General features: G+C 37.2%; 1 protein-coding gene across 1 annotated transcript; it reads left to right on the top strand.

The window, feature by feature from the left end:
• Positions 1 to 1313: 1313 nt before the first annotated feature.
• On the top strand, positions 1314 to 2143 carry LOC145006881 (uncharacterized protein At4g14100-like). The gene is made up of 2 exons (XM_078965906.1): positions 1314 to 1839; positions 1936 to 2143. Exons 1-2 carry the CDS (start codon positions 1359 to 1361, stop codon positions 2049 to 2051), a joined length of 597 nt encoding a protein of 198 aa, XP_078822032.1. The 5' UTR covers positions 1314 to 1358; the 3' UTR covers positions 2052 to 2143.
• The last annotated feature ends 18719 nt before the right edge of the window (positions 2144 to 20862 follow it).

The raw sequence follows: 20862 nt of genomic DNA, 5'->3' as shown, positions 1-20862 counted from the left end.
GTTTAAATACTAAAATCAAATAAAAGTGAAATATGAAATTGATATAAAAAGGGCCAAAGGCAAGAAATGGCAATATATGTTATAGTGTTATACTTCATTTTTGTTGTATCAAAACAATGTCATGCAACTCTTAAAAAAACTTTTAGATGATTAGTTTTTTCAAAATACAATATGTTTTTTTGAAACAAACACCAACATTATACTCCAATTGTGTGTAAGCCTTTGTAGCCTTAAAAACCAACTTTTTTTTTGAAATGTGAATATCGGCACATTTATAGTTTTCGTTTTTTTGTGTGTTTTTTTATGTTTTCAAGTTGTAATTCTGCACATTTATAGTTTTCGTTTTTGTGTATGTGTGTTTTTTTTTATGTTTTCAAGTTGTAATTCTATTAGATGCTGACAAATGCAAAATATGTGTACATGCACATTTTGAACACACAAAAGATCTTTTTTTAGGTATTTTTGTGGTGATTTTCGACTTGCGATTGCTGTAAACGAGGTGTCTATTATGTGCCTATGGATTGAGATTTTTTTTTTTTTTTTTTTTGAAAATTGATTGTTTTCTTCCATATCTTTTTGTTTCAAAATAGTTGTTCTCTAAATGTATATAATTATAATTTGATGGAGTTGTCATGCAATAATCTCTTCACCGACTCCAATCCATTTTAAACATCCGATTTTCTTTCTTATCGCATCAACTATTCGCATCGACGACCCATGAAAAGCCGTATTCAAACCCACATATTTTTTAATTTTAAAATAAATACATAGTAATTAAAATAATACAAAACTAATTCACAAAATATTAAAAACATATAGAATAAATTCGCATACTAATTAAAAAAAATGCAAAACTATTTTAATACAATTTATTATGGATGAATTACGGCTAACCAAAGCTTGAACTAGAAATGGTGGAACGCCACATGAAGCACCTTTTTTTAGCTGTACTTCTGTTCCAAAAAGGCTTCCGTCCATCCTAAAAGAATTAAAAAAATAGTAAATTATGGCTCTTGAATACACTAACCACCCTAGTTTTATGCAATAAGCCGTTAAAATTTGAATATTTTTAAAGAATTTTAGAAAATATTTCTAAGTTTATATTGTTGATTTCTAATTCAAATAGAACAATTTGTTAAAATATAATCTATTGATTTATACTAAATATTTCATTTAAATAAAACAAATACGATAAATTGATGCTATTACTTTTATCTATAATGAAGAAGAGCATGGAAGCTCGATAAGAAGTGATAAAGCTTAAAGAATTGTGTGGTGCTCAATTAACCCATAAAAACTTTATCTCATATACCCACCACAACTAGTACCAAACAAAACATACCCACAAAGAAAGAAACATGAAGCAATCCTTCCAAGCCACTTCACTACTCATCCTTTTCCTTCTCCAACTTCCAAATCATGTAACACTTAGCCGAAAGCTAACCACACCCACACCCACACCCACCCCATGGCCTGAACAATTCCACGCACTTCTGTATATGAACCTAACCTCAACCCACCTCCAACTGAGCGACCTTTGGTATGACTGGCCCAGAGGTCGCAATGTTAACATTTTCCAAAAACAACTTGATGTAGTGCTATACGACATTGAGTGGAGCAACGGCACGTCTTTTTACTACACATTTGGTGAGGACGCACAATGTTCGGTGGTGGATTTTGGTGTTGGGATACCACGTCCTGACTTTCTTGATGGGGCGCAATATTTGGGGAGGGTGGTGACAGATGGAATCTTGTGTGACATGTGGGAAAAGGTCGACTTTATTTGGTATTATGAAGATGTGGTCACTAAGATACCGGTTCGTTGGGACTTTGTTGGTGGTAATAATTAAATTTAAGGGTTTTAATGGTTATTAATTTTTTTACTAGAATTGTTAAGTGTAAATGAATTAATTTATGAAAGATTTTAAAATGTAGGGATTTCTTCGCACGTGATGACTTGGGAGGTTGGAGCAGTTTTGCCTGATTCAGTTGTACAAGCGCCTGAATATTGTTTTACGAAGTCTGTAGATAGGAATACTTTCTTCGCTTAGGAGGCACGAGCACGAGTTATATCTTCTTTTCTGGTTGTCTTAAAAATATTTTTGTTGTGTTTTGGTTATTTAGTATTATTTTATCTTATTTATGCTATTAGTGTTCACAAATTTAAGCTACATATTTACTCATAGTTATAGACAAATAAAATATAATGATGCTAATTAAATTATTGACAATTGTATATGTATGACATGTTTCCTTTTTGCAAAATTACCATTACATTTGTTTCAAATGGAAGAGAGAGGTGGGTGATTGTGAACGTCATGGTGGGTTGATGTGCAGTAAAACACCGTTTTACTAAAATAAAATTGTTGGACAAGAGAGACCAAAATTTTATGTCTAATGAAGACAATAACAAAAAGTATCATATGGAAATATGCAATTTATCCAAACCATAGGGAATTAGGGATGATTTCTAGTTACTCTAATTGTTAACTTGATCAAATGAAGAAAATGATATTGTAATTAAAACTAGAGACTTGAAGTAAAACTCTTTCTAATTATGTGAAGAAAGAATAAATAGGTGATATTATTATTGATTTTAGCAATCTCATAATCTCCATTATGTGAAGAAAGAATAAATAGGTGATATTATTATTGATTTTAGCAATCTCATAATCTAAATTAAATTAGTTTTAAATGTGTATTTTAAAATTATTACCGATAATCAGTTGTAATAAAACTAAAACGTGTCTTATGTTTTTTCTGTGTGGTTATATAAGGAATTATGTATGAAATGAACAAACCATGGCATTTCTATGGAATGTTAGAAATATTAAATTTATAAAATTATAACTGTTTTCTATCAACAAAACAATACTGAAATAAATTATTTATTTATTGATATATGTTTTTCATCATAAGTTTCAACTACAATCGAATATGCCTGTACCAATCATGGGCCAGACAAGGCACGGGCGTCAAACGGTAAACAAGTGGGTCAGGCCAGGCTTTTGGGCCTTTACGATCAAAAAGCGAAAGATATGCCTCAAGTTTTGCAATGCTTATAAATGTTACAAAGTCCAAAGAATACATATTTTTTTTAGCTAATGATATTAATTTTAGGGAAAATAAGTAGATAGGGTAAGTTATATTTTTAAATTTAGTCTTTATTATTATTATTACTATTATTTTTTGTAAATTAAACCCTTATACCCGATTTTTTGTAATTATGAAATCATTTTGACCGGCTATACCCGGTATATCGGTCATATACGAATTTTATTTTATTTTTTCGAAATGAAATAACCAGGTGGCATCCACATGTCACCTTACGTGGATATTGTTAAATTACACCACATTGAAACGATAATTAGGGCTCATTTAATCAGTCATTCCTCCATTCACTTAGTCGATAATCTCTCAAACTTCCTGACTCACAATCGCCATCAACAATGGCAGAAGATGCAGATACAATCATTGATGTACACTATAATGGAGTGTTCACACCTACCCCATTGATGTATTTTAATGGAGTAAAAGCCTCTGTACCATACACGGTTGTGAACAAGATGAACTTCCCTGATTTCATCACCTTTCTTGAAAAGCTTACTAACGGAGCAGAGATGTGTATTACTGTCCACATGAAGTGAGGTTATCGGAGGGATTTCATGCTATTTAGAATGACTGTGATTTTAACGAGTTTCTTGAAGATATCAATGAAAAGAAGAGATTGGATGTGTATGTGGATCATCATCATGAACCTTTGTTTGATTGGATTCAGGAGGAAGAAGCAGACCTTGAAGATGAAGATTTGGTTTCTATTGATGATGTTGACTCCCTTTTAAAAGATGGTCTGAAAGCTGAACATGTAGAGGACGATGAAGTTATATCTCTCAAAAGATACTTCAATGATCAATTCCTCAACAAACTTTGTCCAATACAGAATGATGACTTGGTTGAAGAAGATCATAATGCAATACGACCTATCTACCCAAGACATGATCATACTCAGGAATGGAATGAGATGAGGCCTTGATTAGGTATGAAATACTCTAATACTGCTGAACTTAAATAGTCTCTTAGTTGCTATGCTGTAGCAAATGGTTATGATCTGTGGTATGAAAAGAATGACAAGACTAGGTTGCTAGTTAGGTGTTCTAAAGGAAAGAATCCAACATGCCCTTTTGGATTGTATGCTTTCTGGATGAAAGAGGAACACACTCTTCAGATTAAGTCTCTTATAACAGAGCACAAAGGCTGTAGGGCATTCAAACTTGGGTAAATTGTAACGTATAAGTGGATAGGGAAACAATTTGTGAATGATGTTTTGGAGAGTCCTAAACTGAGTTTGAGGAAAATGAAAGCCCTAATATCTAAGAGATACAACATTAATTTGAGTGTTGGGCAGTGTAGGAATGCAAAAAAGTTAGCATTGTCTGAAGTTGAGGGAAGTTTGAAAGAACATTATGCCAAATTATGGGATTATGTAGCTGAAATCAGAAGGGCTAATCCAGGTTCACATGTTGAGGTGTTCTTGGAGCCATAACCTGATAATACTATGGTGTTTGATAGGTTTTATGTTAGCTTTAAATGTATTGTGAAATCAGAAGCGCTAATCCAGGTTCACATGTACTGTGGTGTTTGATAGGTTTTATGTTAGCTTTAATTGGGGTTGATGGTTGCTTTCTTAAGGGTGTTTGTAGAGGGGAGCTCCTATCAGCAGTGGGTAGAGATGCTAATAATAACATCTATCCCTTAGCTTGGGCAGTATTCAATGTTGAGAGAAAAAGGACATGGAAATGGATTTTGGACAACCTAATGGAAGACATTGGAGGGGGGAATGGTCATGACATTACAATCCTCTCAGATGGCCACAAGGTAATCGTTATATTATTTTCAATTAACTTTAACTGTTTTGATAATTTAATTAACTAATCATTTAATTGTTTGAATGAAGGATTATTTGAAGCTGTTAAGGAAAGACTGTTGGATTAGTGTCTAAGTCCGTAACCATATTTGGTAAGTACTTGACCCGGTTGTGCATGGTCATTTTGGGTTGCCTTCACCAAAGCAACTTGATTGGAGAAATAATAGAGAAAGAGGTTATTATGATTTATTAATATATTATAGGAATAATATATTAATAGTAGAAATCATATTTGTTTAATTAATATTGGTCAATAATTAATTAATAATTAATTTTGTGATCAAATGTAATTAATTAAACTGCAGGGGCTGAATTGTAATTATATGATAGTTGCAAATTAGGGCAATGGATGCCATATGGGAGAGGTGGATGAATTCAAGGGGATAAGGCCCTTGAAATCGTCCAAGGATAAGGCTTTCAAGGCTTATCTTATGGTTACTTGGTGGGCAAGCAACTAGATAAGGATAAGGACTGAAACCCTAATCTATATCCTATATAAAGACCCCTAAGCCTAAGGAAATCGGCCACTTGTTCCCTAGGGTTCCTAGAGCCGATTTCTACCCTCTCTCTCCTCTCTCTCTCTCTCTCTCTCTCTTGCCTCTCTAATTTCTTGTGGTGTTTGTGAGCCATTAGAGGTACTACATGTGACATCCCCAAAATCAGGGCCAGAAAAGACCGGTTTTGTTTATACTTTATTTCAAAATCAGAGTTATCTTTTAATAAAAGGGTTGCGGAATTTGTCCCAAAACAATAATATGATAAAGATTTATCAAAAGCATTTCCATAGAAATGTATTTCATTAAAAGACTCGGGATGTCATGTTCGTACAGATCAAAAGTATAAACAGTACAATATAAGCCTTACTACATTATTTCATATCTACAGGCCTATATCCGTAATCCCTCGTCCAAAACATCACACCTATGCTCATGCGCCACTACCTGTAATACATAAACCTGAGTGGGTCAGGCTTGGGAGCCTGGTGAGCACATAGGGTTTTCAACCCACAATAAATAAGTTTATTAATTTCATCAATCAACAATAACCCGATTACCCGTTCCCGTTATCCTCACTTTACGTCCCTAAACACGTATCATAAGGGACCTAGCCTAAGGATCATCATCGGGACGGACACTACTGCTAAGGGGATTCCTCAGCGATAAATGTCCTAATAGGCAACCATGTGGGGGATGGAGTACACCGGTGAACACATCGTTCACAACACCTACAGGTTGCGAGCCTGCTAGTGTTCCACTGGACTGTCTAGAAGAGTCCGTGGTCGTCATCTATACTCCGCTAGATGACTAGATCAACAACAACAACATCGAGGCCTCTCATCATTTTATCACACATCACCTATTACATCTACCCATGTTTTACCCCAACATTTTCATAGATATAAAATACATATACAGTTTAAATCATTGAAAACATGTATAACAACGTTCATCTAACGTAGATAGCAAGTATTCAGATAATATGCACACATAGCACGTAATTTATATAAAATACTTCATATCTATGTGTAAGCTGAAAGTAACTATGCACTCACCGGAAAAGGTGGTGATTCCGAACTCAGACAGCGCTTCGCTTCTTAAAAAGAATTTTTTTCTTCGACGAAACCTAGTATTATTACCACTAGAGTTTAGTTTATTATTCGTCGAGACTAATTAATAGTCTAGCTATTATTATTATTATTATATAAGCGTCAAAAAAATACTTATATAACCCATAATAATAGCCCAAGTATTTATTATAAGTTCCTAATAACGTTACTATAATTAAATAAAAGTTATATTAAAAATAGCATAGGCGTAGCTCACTTACAGCGGGTTTTATAGAAAACCGGGCTTTGCTTGGAGCAGCATTCCCGAGCCAAAAAGCTCTTCTTCTCAGAGCCTTCGAGCACTCCGGGGCTTCCGCCTCGTGCTAGGGAGGTTCCCTAGGCTTTTCGGGGGATTTCGGGGCTAGAGAGAGGTTCTAGAGAGAGAGAGAGAGAGAGTAAAGAGAAGAAAGAATGGGAAAGGTGTGAAGAAAATGAGGGTGGGAGAGGTGGTATTTATAGGGTGAAATGTGGCTGAACTTGGTGCCACATGTCACAATCTGGTGGCAAGCCTTGGGGAGAAAGCAATGACCAAGATTGTGCCACATCATCCATTTTCGCACAGCACACTTCCGACTTCTAAAATCCGTAACTTTCACATACGACCTCCGTTTTTGACGTTCTTTATATCCACGCGTAGGTAATAATAAGATCTACAACTTTCATTTTGACACCGTCAGATAATTCTCGACCGATCTTAAATTTAACAGTACAAGGAGATTATACTGTTAAACGTCTGCGTAAAATTAATAACTTCTACATACGGACTCTGTTTTTGTCTGTCTTTTTACCGTTGATTTCCTATTAATGAGATCTTCAACTCTCATTTACGTTGCGTAAGCCCAAAACCGCTTGAACTAAAATTCGAGTTTCAGGCCGTGCACTGCTAAGCCGAATCTTAGAAAAATCATAACTTCTTCATACGAAGTCAGATTTGGGCGTTCTTTTTATCGATGTTCTTAGTTTAACATATTCTACGACTTTTGTTTAGATTGCTAAGGCTAAAAAGTCTTCTATCGTAAATTCACTATTTACGTCTCCCGGTGTCGTGCCGGTTTTGCCGTAAAACTTCGGCGGGCCATAACTTCTTCGTTATAGCTCGGATTTCGGCATTCTTTATATGTACGGAAACCTTGAGACATATTATACAACTTTATGTAGAGATATCGGGATTATCTCACACTTTAATTTTGACGCTCATTTTTATTCTTTATTAATTATACATTTATAATTAAATAATAAACACATAAACACACATAATTCACATAATACTCAAATATTTCATATTTATTACTTCAAAAAGAGTTACAATAGTTGACCTAGACTATTACATTGACAAAAATGCTTAGCCCTGAAAACCCGGGCGTTACACTACACTTGTGGTACTTGCTTTCAAGACTAAGAGATTGAAGATTAGTGTTGTTATTTCAATATAACAACAAGAGGTATGTGATCTACTCTTCTATATAAATTTCGAAATATATAACTGCTGGCTAGGGTTCTTATTGTGTTCATAAAGTTGTGTATCTAATAGAGAAAACATAGATCCAAATCTAGGGTTGCATTTGGTTGAATTGTTTTCAATTAGTATTATATAATTGTATGAATTTGACACTTTAGGGTTTATGGACAATAAACCCTAGGAGGCTAGGATTTCGATTTTAGGGTTCTAGAACCCTTGTGTTCGAAATTTTGAAGGGTTTTCAAACACTTTTCCTTGTTGCCCAAGATTTCGAGATCTAGGGTTTGAAAACCCTAGATTTTCGAGATTTGCCTCCTCCCCAAGATAAGTCCCTAAAATTTAGGGATTTGGATAATCTCATATCTTGTAATTATCTTTTAATTGTTAAATATGGTAATCAAAGATTTTGAATTATCCCCTCCCTAATTTTCGAAATTTAGAGGGATATAAGGGATTAGGATAAAATTAATTGTTTAATTTATAATAATCCTTTATGATTTAGTAATTAAAATTAATTGTTTAATTTAGATAATTATTAAATCAAGAGTTTTAATATTTAAAATTTTAATTTAAAAGTTATAAATTTTGAAAATTTTAAATTGAGATTAAAACCCTAGTATTTTTAAAATGTTTAAAATACACCCTATACTATTATATTATTACAAGATTAATATATATATATATATATATATATATATATATATATATATATATATATATATATATATATATATAACTAAAATGCTAGTCTTACCGTTAGTAGGCCTCATTCACGAATCCGATCTATAAGGGGGGCATAAGGTTATGACCTATAAATTGGCCGTTTAATGGGTATCCACTCTTATCCACCGCTTCCTTGATTTGTAGAGGGTCGTTAGCCGAACGGGTAGGATAGGGCAACCCTCTCTTCATTAATAAGTATAATGAAACTATATAAAGTAACTGAACGTTCTTACAAAATTCCCAATCCTAGTTACTTTAGGAAAAAATGAATTGATGCAATCCCATGAAATTACACTTTGCACCCTTGCTAAGAAGTTAGTGGAGCGTGTGTGGTTAACCGGCACACTAATTGGTTCTAAGCAAATGTGGAAAAGGGTGACTCATTGTTGTTCATAGTTCGATGGAGCGTGTGTGGTTAACCGACACATCGAATAGGTGACTGTAATAATGAGGCACCATGTATATTTGTATGGTTATTCACACCCGCTTTGTGATCCTCGCCATCCCAGTCACAAACAAGAGGGGCATATCGAGATTTAAACATGCCATTGAAAAGTTCAATGAATCTCAAGAAATCTAGGAATTCTCAATACATTTATAACCTAAGCCTTATGTTTTTCATGGTAAAGAATTAGTGAATCGTCATTCACTTACCTCCAAATTATTTGCACATTGGATTACGGCATCCCTTTTCTAATGTGTAAATAATGTTGTTGGATCCTAGCCCTAATTTCTCATTTTGGGTGTTTAATTGGGGATTCAATTCTAATCAAACTTTTTTCCTTTCTATTTACAGATGTTTAACACAAACGCAAACAACGTTGTTGCTGGTTCATTCTCGCTAATGAGCCTATGTCAAAAGGTGACATTTGACGGATCGAATTTAAACGAATGGATAAGATACATTTGAATGATTGCCGGCTACGAGGAGAAAGAATATGTCCTCGACGAGAAGCTTGAAAAGATCAATTCGGAAATCGCTACCCTCGAAGAAATGGCCGTCTTTGAGACCCATGAGCGTGATGCAACGAAAGTCCATTGCATTATGCTGGCCACTATGAATCTTGAACTCCAAAAGTCCTATGAGGACATGTATCCCTATGAAATGCACCAAGTTTTGCTGGAGAGGTACCACCAAAGCGCAAGGCAAGAGCGCTACGAGATCATCACCAACATGATCACCGCTAAGATGGGAAGTTGAGAATCCCTAACCTCGCATTTGCAAAAGATGCAAAGGTATGTTGATCGTCTTCACAAGTTAAATGTTAACTTTGGGGAAGACTTGGCTATCGACATCATTCTCCACTCCTTGCCCTCGTGCTACAACTAATTTAGGATGACCTACCACATGAACAAAGAAGAGGTCACCCTAAGAAAACTCCAAGGACTGTTGAGAGCAACCTCAAGGATAAATCTATTGCACCAACTCCCACTCCATCTGCTGCTCCTGTTTTGGCCATTGGGCAAGTGAAGGGCAAAAAGAGGAAGGCTCCTTCAAAGAGCCACCACAAGGGAAAGCCCCAAGATGGTTCCTCTACTAGTGGAATGAAAGTCGGCCCCGCTAAGCCCAACTCAAACCCTAAGGAGGCTGAATGTCACCACTGCCACAAAATAGGACACTGGAAGAGAAGTTGCCCGGAATATCTGTAAGCCATCAAAGATGGGAAGATCAAGCCGTATTTCGCATGTATTTACACAATTAAATCTAATGATTCATCACGTGATATTTCTTGGGTTCTTGATACAGGATGTGGTTTTCATATATGTTCTGATTTGCAGGGACTTAGAAGAAATAGAGATGTGGAGCGTGGAAGAATAAATCTAATCATGGGAAACAGAAGATCGTCGTCTGTCACCAAGATTGGAGTGTATTCTTTAGCGCTTAGTAATGGATTAGGTTTAGATTTAGATAATTGTTGCTATTCGCCAGATATGGCAAGAAACATCATTTCATTTCATGGTTTGTTTAGACAAGGATTTAGATATTCGTTTGATAATGAGAAAGGTTCAATTTATGCTTATCTAAATGGTGTCTTATATTTTGAAGCATTGCCTTATAATGGAATTTATCAAACTGTTATGGTTGTAGACAACTTAGGAAATGATGTGTTGTGTGTGGATTCTTCCAATGGTTTGGATAAAGCATGCTTGTAGCATTGTCGTCTTGGACATGTCAACAAGAAACGCATAGCCCAACTCCAAAAGGATGGAGTTTTGGAGTCATTTGACCTTAGGGACGATGACGTGTGCGAGTCTTGTTTACTTGGAAAGATGACCAAGTCACCCTTCACTGGAACTTGTGAAAGGGGTGAGGGTTTATTGGATCTCATACATACCGATGTATGTGGACCCTTTAGATCCACCACAAGGGATGTGAACCGCTTCTATGTGACTTTCATCGATGATTATAGTAGATATGGGTATATTTACTTAATCAAGCACAAGTCAGAAACCTTTGAAAAGTTCAAAGAGTTTAAACAAGAAGTGGAGAATCAATTGGGCAGGAAAATCAAGATGCTTCGATCCGATTGAGGAGGAGAGTACCTAAGTCTTGAATTCCATGACTATCTCAAGGAATGCGGAATAGTTTCGCAATTGACACCGCCTAGGACACCGCAGTTGAATGGTGTGGCTGAGAGGCGTAGTTGAACCTTGTTGGACATGGTTCGTTCCATGATGAGTCATGCTTCACTACCTATTTAATTATGGGGGTATGCCTTAGAGACTGCCGCCCATATCCTTAACTTAGTCGCTACAAAAAAGGTTACCAAAATTCCTCATGAGATGTGGACAGGGAAAGCTTCCTCGTTGGCACATATCAAGGTTCGGGGTTGCAAGGCTTTTGTAAGACGAGAGACTCACGACAAGCTCGAACCTCGTAGTGAGCGATGTATTTTCATCGGCTACCCGCAGAAATCCTTTGGGTATCTCTTCTATAGACCGAGTGACAATGTTGTATTTGTTGCGAGGAGAGGGGTTTTCCGAGAGCGAGAACTCATAAACCAAGCAGACAGTGGGAGGCAAATCGATCTTGAGGAGATTCAAGAGTCGAGCGATAAAGGAACCTCTAATGCTAGCGCTCAACCCGAGGAGGAAACTCCGGTTGAACCAATTGACGAATCCTTACCTCTTAGACGTTCCGAAAGAGTTAGAGTTCAACCCCAGTTGTATGGTTTTCATATTACTACCAAAGGGGACACATATATTAGTGATAGTACACTAGTAAATCTAGATGAACCTAACAACTATAAGGAAGCCATGGCAGGCCCGGAGTCTGCAAAATGGAAAGAGGCGATGGACAGCGAGATTCAGTCCTTGTATGACAACCAAGTTTGGAATTTGGTTGACAATGTGCCCGGACGTAAGACGGTTGGGTGCAAGTGGATCTTCAAGAAGAATACGGACATGGATGGGAATGTGCACACATATAAGACGCGATTGGTTGCGAAGGGCTTTACTTAAACTCCCAGAGTTGACTATGACGAGACCTTCTCACCAGTTGCTAAAATTAAGTCTATTAGGGTGATGCTAGCTATTGCTGCATTTCATGATTATGAAATATGGCAAATGGATGTCAAAACCGCTTTCCTTAATGGGAAGTTGGCTGAGGAGGTTTACATGGCTCAGCTAGAGGGTTTTGTCAATGTGAAGCATCCCAATAGAGTGTGTAAGCTTGAGAAGTCCATTTATGGACTTAAACAAGCATCTCACAGATGGAATCTTCGCTTTGATGAGAAAGTCAAAGAGTTTGGATTTGTACGAAGCGAAGATGAATCATGTGTATATGTCAAAGCCAGTGGGAGTATAGTTAGCTTTCTCGTGTTATATCTTGATGACATATTACTCATAGGAAACGACATCCCGAAACTACAGGAAGTTAAGTCCTGGCTCGGGAAGTGTTTCGCTATGAAGGACCTCGGAGAGGCTTCCTATATTTTAGGAATAAGGATAATGAGAGACCAAAGTAAGACACTAATAGGAATTAGTCAGAATACTTACTTGGACAAGGTACTAAAACGTTTTAGTATGGAGAACTCGAAGAAGGGAGAATTATTGATCCAAAGTAATGCCAAGTTGACTAAGAATCAAAGTCCGAGTACTAAAGCCGAGATAGCAGAGATGAGCCGAGTACCTTACGCTTCCGCAGTAGGCTCAATCATGTATGTTATGACTTGTACTCGCCATGATGTGGCCTTTGCTTTGAGCATGGTTAGTAGATATCAAGGGAACCCCGACAGAGCACATTGGACCGCAGTCAAGAATATCCTTAAGTACCTTCGGATGACCAAGGAATGGTTTCTTGTTCTCGGAGGGAGTGATGACTTAAAGGTGCGAGGGTATAGTGATGCCAGTTTCCAGACCGACATGGAAAAATACTGTTCGCAGCCGGGCTGGGTCTTTACCCTTAATGGAGGAGCAATGACTTGGAAAAGTTCCAAGCAAGAAGTCGTAGCTGATTCAACGTGCGAATCAGAGTACATTGCAGTGAGTGAAGCATCAAAGGAGGCAATATGGTTGATGGACTTCATTGGAGACCTTGGATTTGTACCTGCCATAATGGTGTTGGAATAGTGTCTAAGGCTGCAACTATATTAGGCAAGTATTTGACCCGATTGTGCATGGTCCTTTTGGGTTGCCTTCACCATAGCAACTTGGTAGGATGATTTATTATGAGAGAATAGATATTATTAATATATTATGAGAATAATATAAGAAATAATAATATTGTTATTTGATTAATATAAGTCATAGATTAATTAGTATTAATTTAGTGACTTAATGAGATTAATTAAATAAAAGGGTATAAACTGTCAATTGTTTGATAGTTACAATTTGGGCTATGAATCCTTAAGAGATAGGGTTTGGACGATTTCTAGGGCTAGGATAAGCCTCAAATAGTCCAAGGATTATCTAAGGAAAGGATTAGGATCGCTTTGGGTTTAAGTTATCCAATTAGGGTTTAAGGGTAAAACCCTAGGAGCCTTACAAGTATAAATAGACCCCTTGGGGAAGGGAAATCGGCACCTCACCTAAAGCAAGGAAACCCTGGCCGATTTCCTCCTCTCTCCTCTCTCTCAAATCATTCTCTTTGCTAGTTGGTGTTTGTAAGCCATTAGAGGAGTGACAATTGTGACTCTAAAGCTCCAAGAACAAGAAGATCAAACAAGTGTTTCAAGGTAAGCTTCTAACTCTGGTTTTGTATTGTTCTTATACCCAATTAGCCGTTAGAAGTCTTGGATTCAATGCTTGTTTAATTAGAGAAAACTAGATCCAAGCATTAGGGTTTGCATGTGCACATAGGAATGTTCATATGGCCAAAACCCATCAGTGGTATCAGAGCCTAGATTGTTTTCTATTAAATTGTTGCTTGATTGTTTGAATCTTACATGCAAAATTCGAATTTTGTGATTCTGAGTCATGAATTCGGCGAGTCCCATAGTGGACTCGGTGAGTAGGCCTGACTCGGTGAGTCCAGAGTGGGTACTCTGCGAGTCCGAGCGTCAGGAAGAGCCAAAATCGGGATTTTTTCATATTTATCTTATGGAAACTTACCTTTATCATACTAGATCAACCCAAATCCGATTTTATGATATATATGACTATATTTTTGATCTAATTGAAGATATTTATTAATTAATAAAATATTTAATTTCGTTATATGATAATTATTAATTATTTTGATTAAATTGGTAATTGTTTTTCAAGAAATAATAAATAAATCAAATATGGATAATTATGTGATTAATTGTTAATTTAATTTATTTATTATTTGATCCATTATGTTTTAAATGTTTAAAAAGTTGCCCTCAAGTTTTGAAATTTATGTTATGTGATTAAAAGATTTAATTTAGACAATTTAAATTTCAAACCCTAGAATTTTACAAGTTTAAAATCCAACCCTATACTAATATAATATTACAAGATTAATATCTATATATGTATAACTTAAATGCTAGTCTTACAGATAGTAGGCCTCATTCACAAAGCCGGTCTATAAGGTGGGTATAAGGTTGCGGCCTATAAAATGGCGCTTAATGGGTGTACACTCACACCCACCGCTTGCTTGATTGGTGGAGGGTCGTTAGCCGAACGGGTAGGATAGGGAAACCTCATCCTCTCATTAAAAGTATAATATGAAATACAAAGTAACTACATGTTTTCTTAAAATTTCCCAATCTTAGTTACTTTAGGAAAAGTGAATTGATGCAATCCCATGAAATTACACTTTGCACCTTGCTAAGAAGTTAGTGGAGCGTGTGTGGTTTACCGGCACACTAATTGGTTCTAAGCGAAGGTGGAAAAGGGTGATTCATTTTTTATCATAGTTCGATGGAGCGTGTGTGTTTTACCGGCACATCGAATAGGTGATCGTTACAATGAAGGCACCACGTGAATTTGCATGGTAACTCACACCCGCTTTGTGATCCTCGGTATCCCAGTCACAAACGAGAGGGGCATATCGAGATTTAAACATGCCATTGAAAAGTTTCAATGAATCTCATCCAAACCTAGGAATTCTCAATACATTTAGGACTTAAAGTTATGTTTTTCATGGTGGAGAATTAGTGAATCGTCATTCACTTACCTTCAAATTGTTTGCATATTAGATTACGGCATCCCTTTTCTAATGTGTAAATATTGTTGTTGGATCCTAGCCCTAATTTTTCTTATTGGGTGATAATTAGGGATTCATATTCTAATCTATCTTTGTCCTTTCTATTTGTAGACGTCGAACGCTAACAACGCTGCTGCTAGTTCATTCACTTTGATGAGCCTTTGTCAAAAGGTTACCTTCGATGGAACGAACTTTAGCGAATGGATAAGATACATTCGCACGATTGCTCGCTATGAGGATAAGGAGTATGTCCTTGATGAGAAGCTCGAGAAAATCAACCCTGAAATCGCTACTCCGGCTGAAATGACCGCTTTTGAAACTCACGAGCGTGATGCAACGAAGGTACATTGCATCATGATCGCCACTATGAACTCCGAATTCCAAAAGTCCTACGAGACATGTATCCGTATGAAATGTACCAAGACTTGTTGAAGAGATACCATCAAAACGCGAGACAAGAGCGTTATGAGATTTTCACTAACATGATTTCCGCTAAGATGGGTCATGGAGAGTCTCTTACCGTGTACCTGCAAAAGATGCAAAGGTATGTCGACCGTCTTCGCAAGTTGAATGTTGACTTTGGGGAAGACTTGGCGATCGACATGGTGCTTCACTCTTTGCCTCCAAGTTACAATCAATTTAGGATGACCTATCACATGAACAAAGAAGAGGTCACCCTAAGCAAACTCCAAGGTCTCTTGAGGGTCGCTGAGAGCAACTTCAAGGACAAGTATGTTGCACCAACTCCCAATCTGCCCGCCGCTCCTGTTTTGGCAATCGGACAAGGAAATGGAAAGAAGAGGAAGGCTTCGTCTAAGAACTATCGCAAGGTTAAAGCCCAAGATGGTGCCTCTTCTAGTGGGACCAAAGTTGATCCCGCTAAGCCCTGCCCTAACCCAAAGGAGGCAGAGTGTCACCACTGCTACAAGATAGGACATTGGAAAAGAAGCTGCCCAGAGTACCTGCAAGCCATCAAGGAAGGAAAGATCAAGCCGTCTTTCGCAGGTATATACACAATTAAATCTAACGATTCATCTCATGTTATTTCTTGGGTTCTTGATACCGGTTGTGGTTACCACATTTGTTCTAATGTGCACGGACTAAGAAGAAATAAAGACGTGGAGCATGGAAGAATAAATTTAATCATGGGGAACAGAAAATTGTCGCCTGTGACCAAGATTGGAGTGTATTCTTTAGTGCTTAGGAATGGTTTATCTTTAGATTTAAATAATTGTTGCTATTCGCCAGAAATGGCTAGAAACATCATTTCATTTCATGGTTTGTTTAGACAAGGTTTTAGATTTTTTTTAATAATGAGAATGGTTCTATTTTGGCTTATCTAAATGGTATCTTTTATTTTGAAGCAATACAGTGTAATGGAATTTATGAAACTGTTATGATTGTTGATAACTTAGGAAATGATGTTTTATGCGTGGACGGGGAAAGCTCCTTCGTTAGCACATATCAAGGTTTGGGGTTGCGAGGCTTTCATAAGATGAGATACTCACGACAAGCTCAAAGCTCGTAGTGAGCGATGTATTTTCATCGGCTACCTGCAGAAATCCTTTGGATATCTCTTCTATAGACCGAAGGACAATGTTGTCTTTGTTGCAAGGAGAGGAGTTTTCCAAGAGCGAGAACTCATAGGCCAAGGAGACAGTGGGAGGCAAATCGAGCTTGAAGAGATTCAAGAGTCGATAGATGAAGGAACCTCTACCGCTGGCACTCAACCCGAGGAGGAAACTCCGGTTGAACCGATTGACGTATCGTTACCTCTTAGACGTTCCGAAAGAGTTAGAGTTCCCAGTTGTATGGTTTTCATATTACTACCGAAGGGGAAACGTATATTAGTGATAGTACACTAATAAACCTTGATGAACCTAATAGCTATAAAGAAGCCATGGCAGGCCCGAAGTCTGAAAAATGGAAAGAGGCAATGGATAGCGAAATCTAATCCATGTATGATAACCAAGTTTGGAATGTGGTTGATAATGTGCCCGGACGTAAGACTGTTGGGTGCAAATGGATCTTCAAGAAGAAGACCGGCGTGGATGGAAAAGTACACACGTATAAGGCGCGATTGGTTGCGAAGGGCTTTACTCAAACTCCCAGAGTTGACTATGATGAGACCTTCTCACCAGTTGCGAAGATAAAGTCTATTAGAGTGATGCTAGCTATTGCCACATTTAATGATTATGAGATTTGGCAAATGGATGTCAAGACCGCTTTCCTTAACGGGAAGTTGGCTGAGGATGTTTACATGGCTCAGCCAGAGGGGTTTGTGGATCCGAAGCATCCGAATAGAGTGTGTAAGCTTGAGAAGTCCATTTATCGACTAAAGCAAGCGTCTCGCAGATGGAATCTTTGCTTTGATGAGAAAGTCAAAGAGTTTGGATTTGTACGAAGCGAAGATGAATCCTGTGTATATGTCAAAGCCAGTGGGAGTGTAGTAAGCTTCCTCTTTCTATATGTCGATGACATATCACTCATAGAAAATGACATCCCGACTCTGCAGGAGGTTAAGTCCTGGCTCGGGAAGTGCTTCGCTATGAAGGACCTCGGAGAGGCTTCCTATATTTTGGGAATAAGGATAGTAAGAGAAAGAAGTAAGAGAGTAATAGGACTTAGTCATAACACTTACTTAGAGAAGGTACTAAAACGTTTTAGTATGGAAAACTCAAAGAAGGGAGAATTACCGATACAAAGTAATGCCAAGTTGAGTAAGACTCAAAGTCCTAGTACCGAAGCTGAGATAGCTGAAATGAGCCGAGTTCCATACGCTTCCGTAGTTGGCTCAATCATGTACGCTATGACTTGTACTCGCCCTGATGTAGCCTTTGCTTTGAGCATGGTTAGTAGATATCAATGGAACCCTGGCAGAGTCCATTGGATTGCGGTGAAGAATATCCTTAGGTACCTTCGGAGGACGAAGGAATGGTTCTTAGTCCTCGGAGGGTGTGATGACTTGAAGGTGCGAGGGTATAGTGACGCCAGCTTTCAAACCCACAGGGACAACTACCGTTCGCAGTCAGGTTGGGTTTTTACCCTGAATGGAGGAGCAGTAACTTGGAAAAGTTCCAAGCAGGAAACCGTAGCTGATTCAACGTGCGAATCATAGTACATTGCAGCGAGTGAAGCGTCGAAGGAGGCAATATGGATGAAGAACTTCATTGGTGATCTTGGAGTTGTACCCGCCATAAAGGAACCCATGGAGATTTTCTGTGATAATGAAGGAGCGGTTGCCTTGACCAAGGAACCGAGAGATCATGGTAGATCACGACATATCGACAGAAAATATCACTTTATTAGACATCATGTAGAAGAAGGACAACTCGTAGTTAAGAGGATATCATCAGAAGATAACCCAACAGATCCGCTTACGAAGGGACTGAGTAGGGTTAAGCACTTGCAGCATGCTAGGAGTATTGGGCTGAAGGATGATATTAGCATAGATTAGATAGTATTAGAAACGTGTAATAGATAAATGTAATTAACATTTGATGATTAAATAAAGGAGTTTTATTTATAAGTAATGTTACTGTCTTATGTTGATTGTTTAACTATTGTTTCACTTTGCATGTTTTGACTTCCAAAATAATTGAGTTTATTAAGAATAATCGAATTATTCAAATTGTCCACAATCGTTCATATGTCGGAAGTAGATATGAATGAAGATTGTCATGAATAGGTGTGTAGATTGTCTAAATGGTATTAGACATAGCAAAAGATTGTTGCAACGTTCATGAATGCCTATGAACTGGTTTTGAGCATTGGAACAAACCTGCGCTTGCTGGAATCACCTTATGGAATGTGATAAAAAGGGTGATCGCAAGACGATAATATCACATAGTCTTAAAACCTAGATATATGGTTTGTTATTTGTTAATTGATTGTACATTGATAATGCGAAAACGCATTGGTAACTCGATGTTATAAAACGAATTGTTGTGTATAGTTGATTAATGAATAAGTAAATGCATATAAGTCGAAGTTTATTTGTAACTTTTATCCTAAGAAGGAAAAAGCGATATCTCGGCCGCTTGATGATTTGATTTGACTTACGTGCCGGGCCCGGTCAGAACTGAATTGATGTGTTCGATTAAGTTCTATGTCAAATAAATCGGAGATCGAGAAACCAAATGCTAGACTAATCATTCCATAGAATTGTCAGCATGATATCTAACAGAGGACTGTACGATCCCTTATCTAAAGGACAAGATTGATTAGATCAGAGTTTGACAGCATCTTTGAGAGCTACGATTGCAAATCGGATTGTACTTGTGCATATAGTTACTAGACTTATCCAAGTGGGAGACTGTTGGAATAGTGTCTAAGGCTGCAACTATATTAGGCAAGTATTTGACCCGATTGTGCATGGTCCTTTTGGGTTGCCTTCACCATAGCAACTTGGTAGGATGATTTATTATGAGAGAATAGATATTATTAATATATTATGAGAATAATATAAGAAATAATATTGTTATTTGATTAATATAAGTCATAGATTAATTAGTATTAATTTAGTGACTTAATGAGATTAATTAAATAAAAGGGTATAAACTGTTAATTGTTTGATAGTTACAATTTGGGCTATGAATCCTTAAGAGATAGGGTTTGGACGATTTCTAGGGCTAGGATAAGCCTCAAATAGTCCAAGGATTATCTAAGGAAAGGATTAGGATCGCTTTGGGTTTAAGTTATCCAATTAGGGTTTAAGGGTAAAACCCTAGGAGCCTTACAAGTATAAATAGACCCCTTGGGGAAGGGAAATCGGCACCTCACCTAAAGCAAGGAAACCCTGGCCTATTTCCTCCTCTCTCCTCTCTCTCAAATCATTCTCTTTGTTAGTTGGTGTTTGTAAGCCATTAGAGGAGTGACAATTGTGACTCTAAAGCTCCAAGAACAAGAAGATCAAACAAGTGTTTCAAGGTAAGCTTCTAACTCTGGTTTTGTATTGTTCTTATACCTAATTAGCCATTAGAAGTCTTGGATTCAATGCTTGTTTAATTAGAGAAACCTAGATCCAAGCATTAGGGTTTGCATATGCACATAAGAATGTTCATATGGCCAAAACCCATCAAATGGAGCGTATGGAAATTTTCTGTGATAATGAAGGAGCGGTTTCCTTGACCAAGGAACCAAGGGATCATGGTAGATCTCGACATATTGACAGAAAATATCACTTTATTAGACATCGGGTAGAAGAAGGAATCCTCATAGTTAAGAGGATATCGTCAGAGGATAACCCAGCAGATCCGCTTATGAAGGGACTGAGTAGGGTTAAGCATTTGCAGCACGCTAGGAGCATTGGGCTGAAGGATGATGTTAGTTTGGATTAGATAGTTTAGAAATGAGTAATAGATAATTGTAATTGACATTTGATGATTAAATAAAGGAGTGTTATTTATTAGTATAGCTACTGTCTTATGTTAATTGGTTGACTATTATTAGCCCATCTGCCGAGTACAATGGGCGTACTCAACTCGTACGCTTAGCGTACATGCTCTGGGGCTAATACGCACAACGTACCAAGT

The sequence above is a fragment of the Lactuca saligna genome, chromosome 7 (assembly GCF_052625555.1).
Source record: "Lactuca saligna cultivar CGN05327 chromosome 7, ASM5262555v1, whole genome shotgun sequence".
In the NCBI taxonomy this organism is placed as follows: domain Eukaryota; kingdom Viridiplantae; phylum Streptophyta; class Magnoliopsida; order Asterales; family Asteraceae; genus Lactuca; species Lactuca saligna.
This window is presented reverse-complemented; position numbering and strand designations above follow the sequence as displayed.

Coding starts and splice junctions, on each gene's coding strand:
- LOC145006881 (XM_078965906.1), top strand. CDS start 1,359: ATGAAGCAATCCTTCCAAGCCACTTCACTACTCATCCTTTTCCTTCTC. Junction 1,840..1,935: donor TCGTTGGGACTTTGTTGGTG/GTAATAATTAAA, acceptor TTTAAAATGTAG/GGATTTCTTCGCACGTGATG.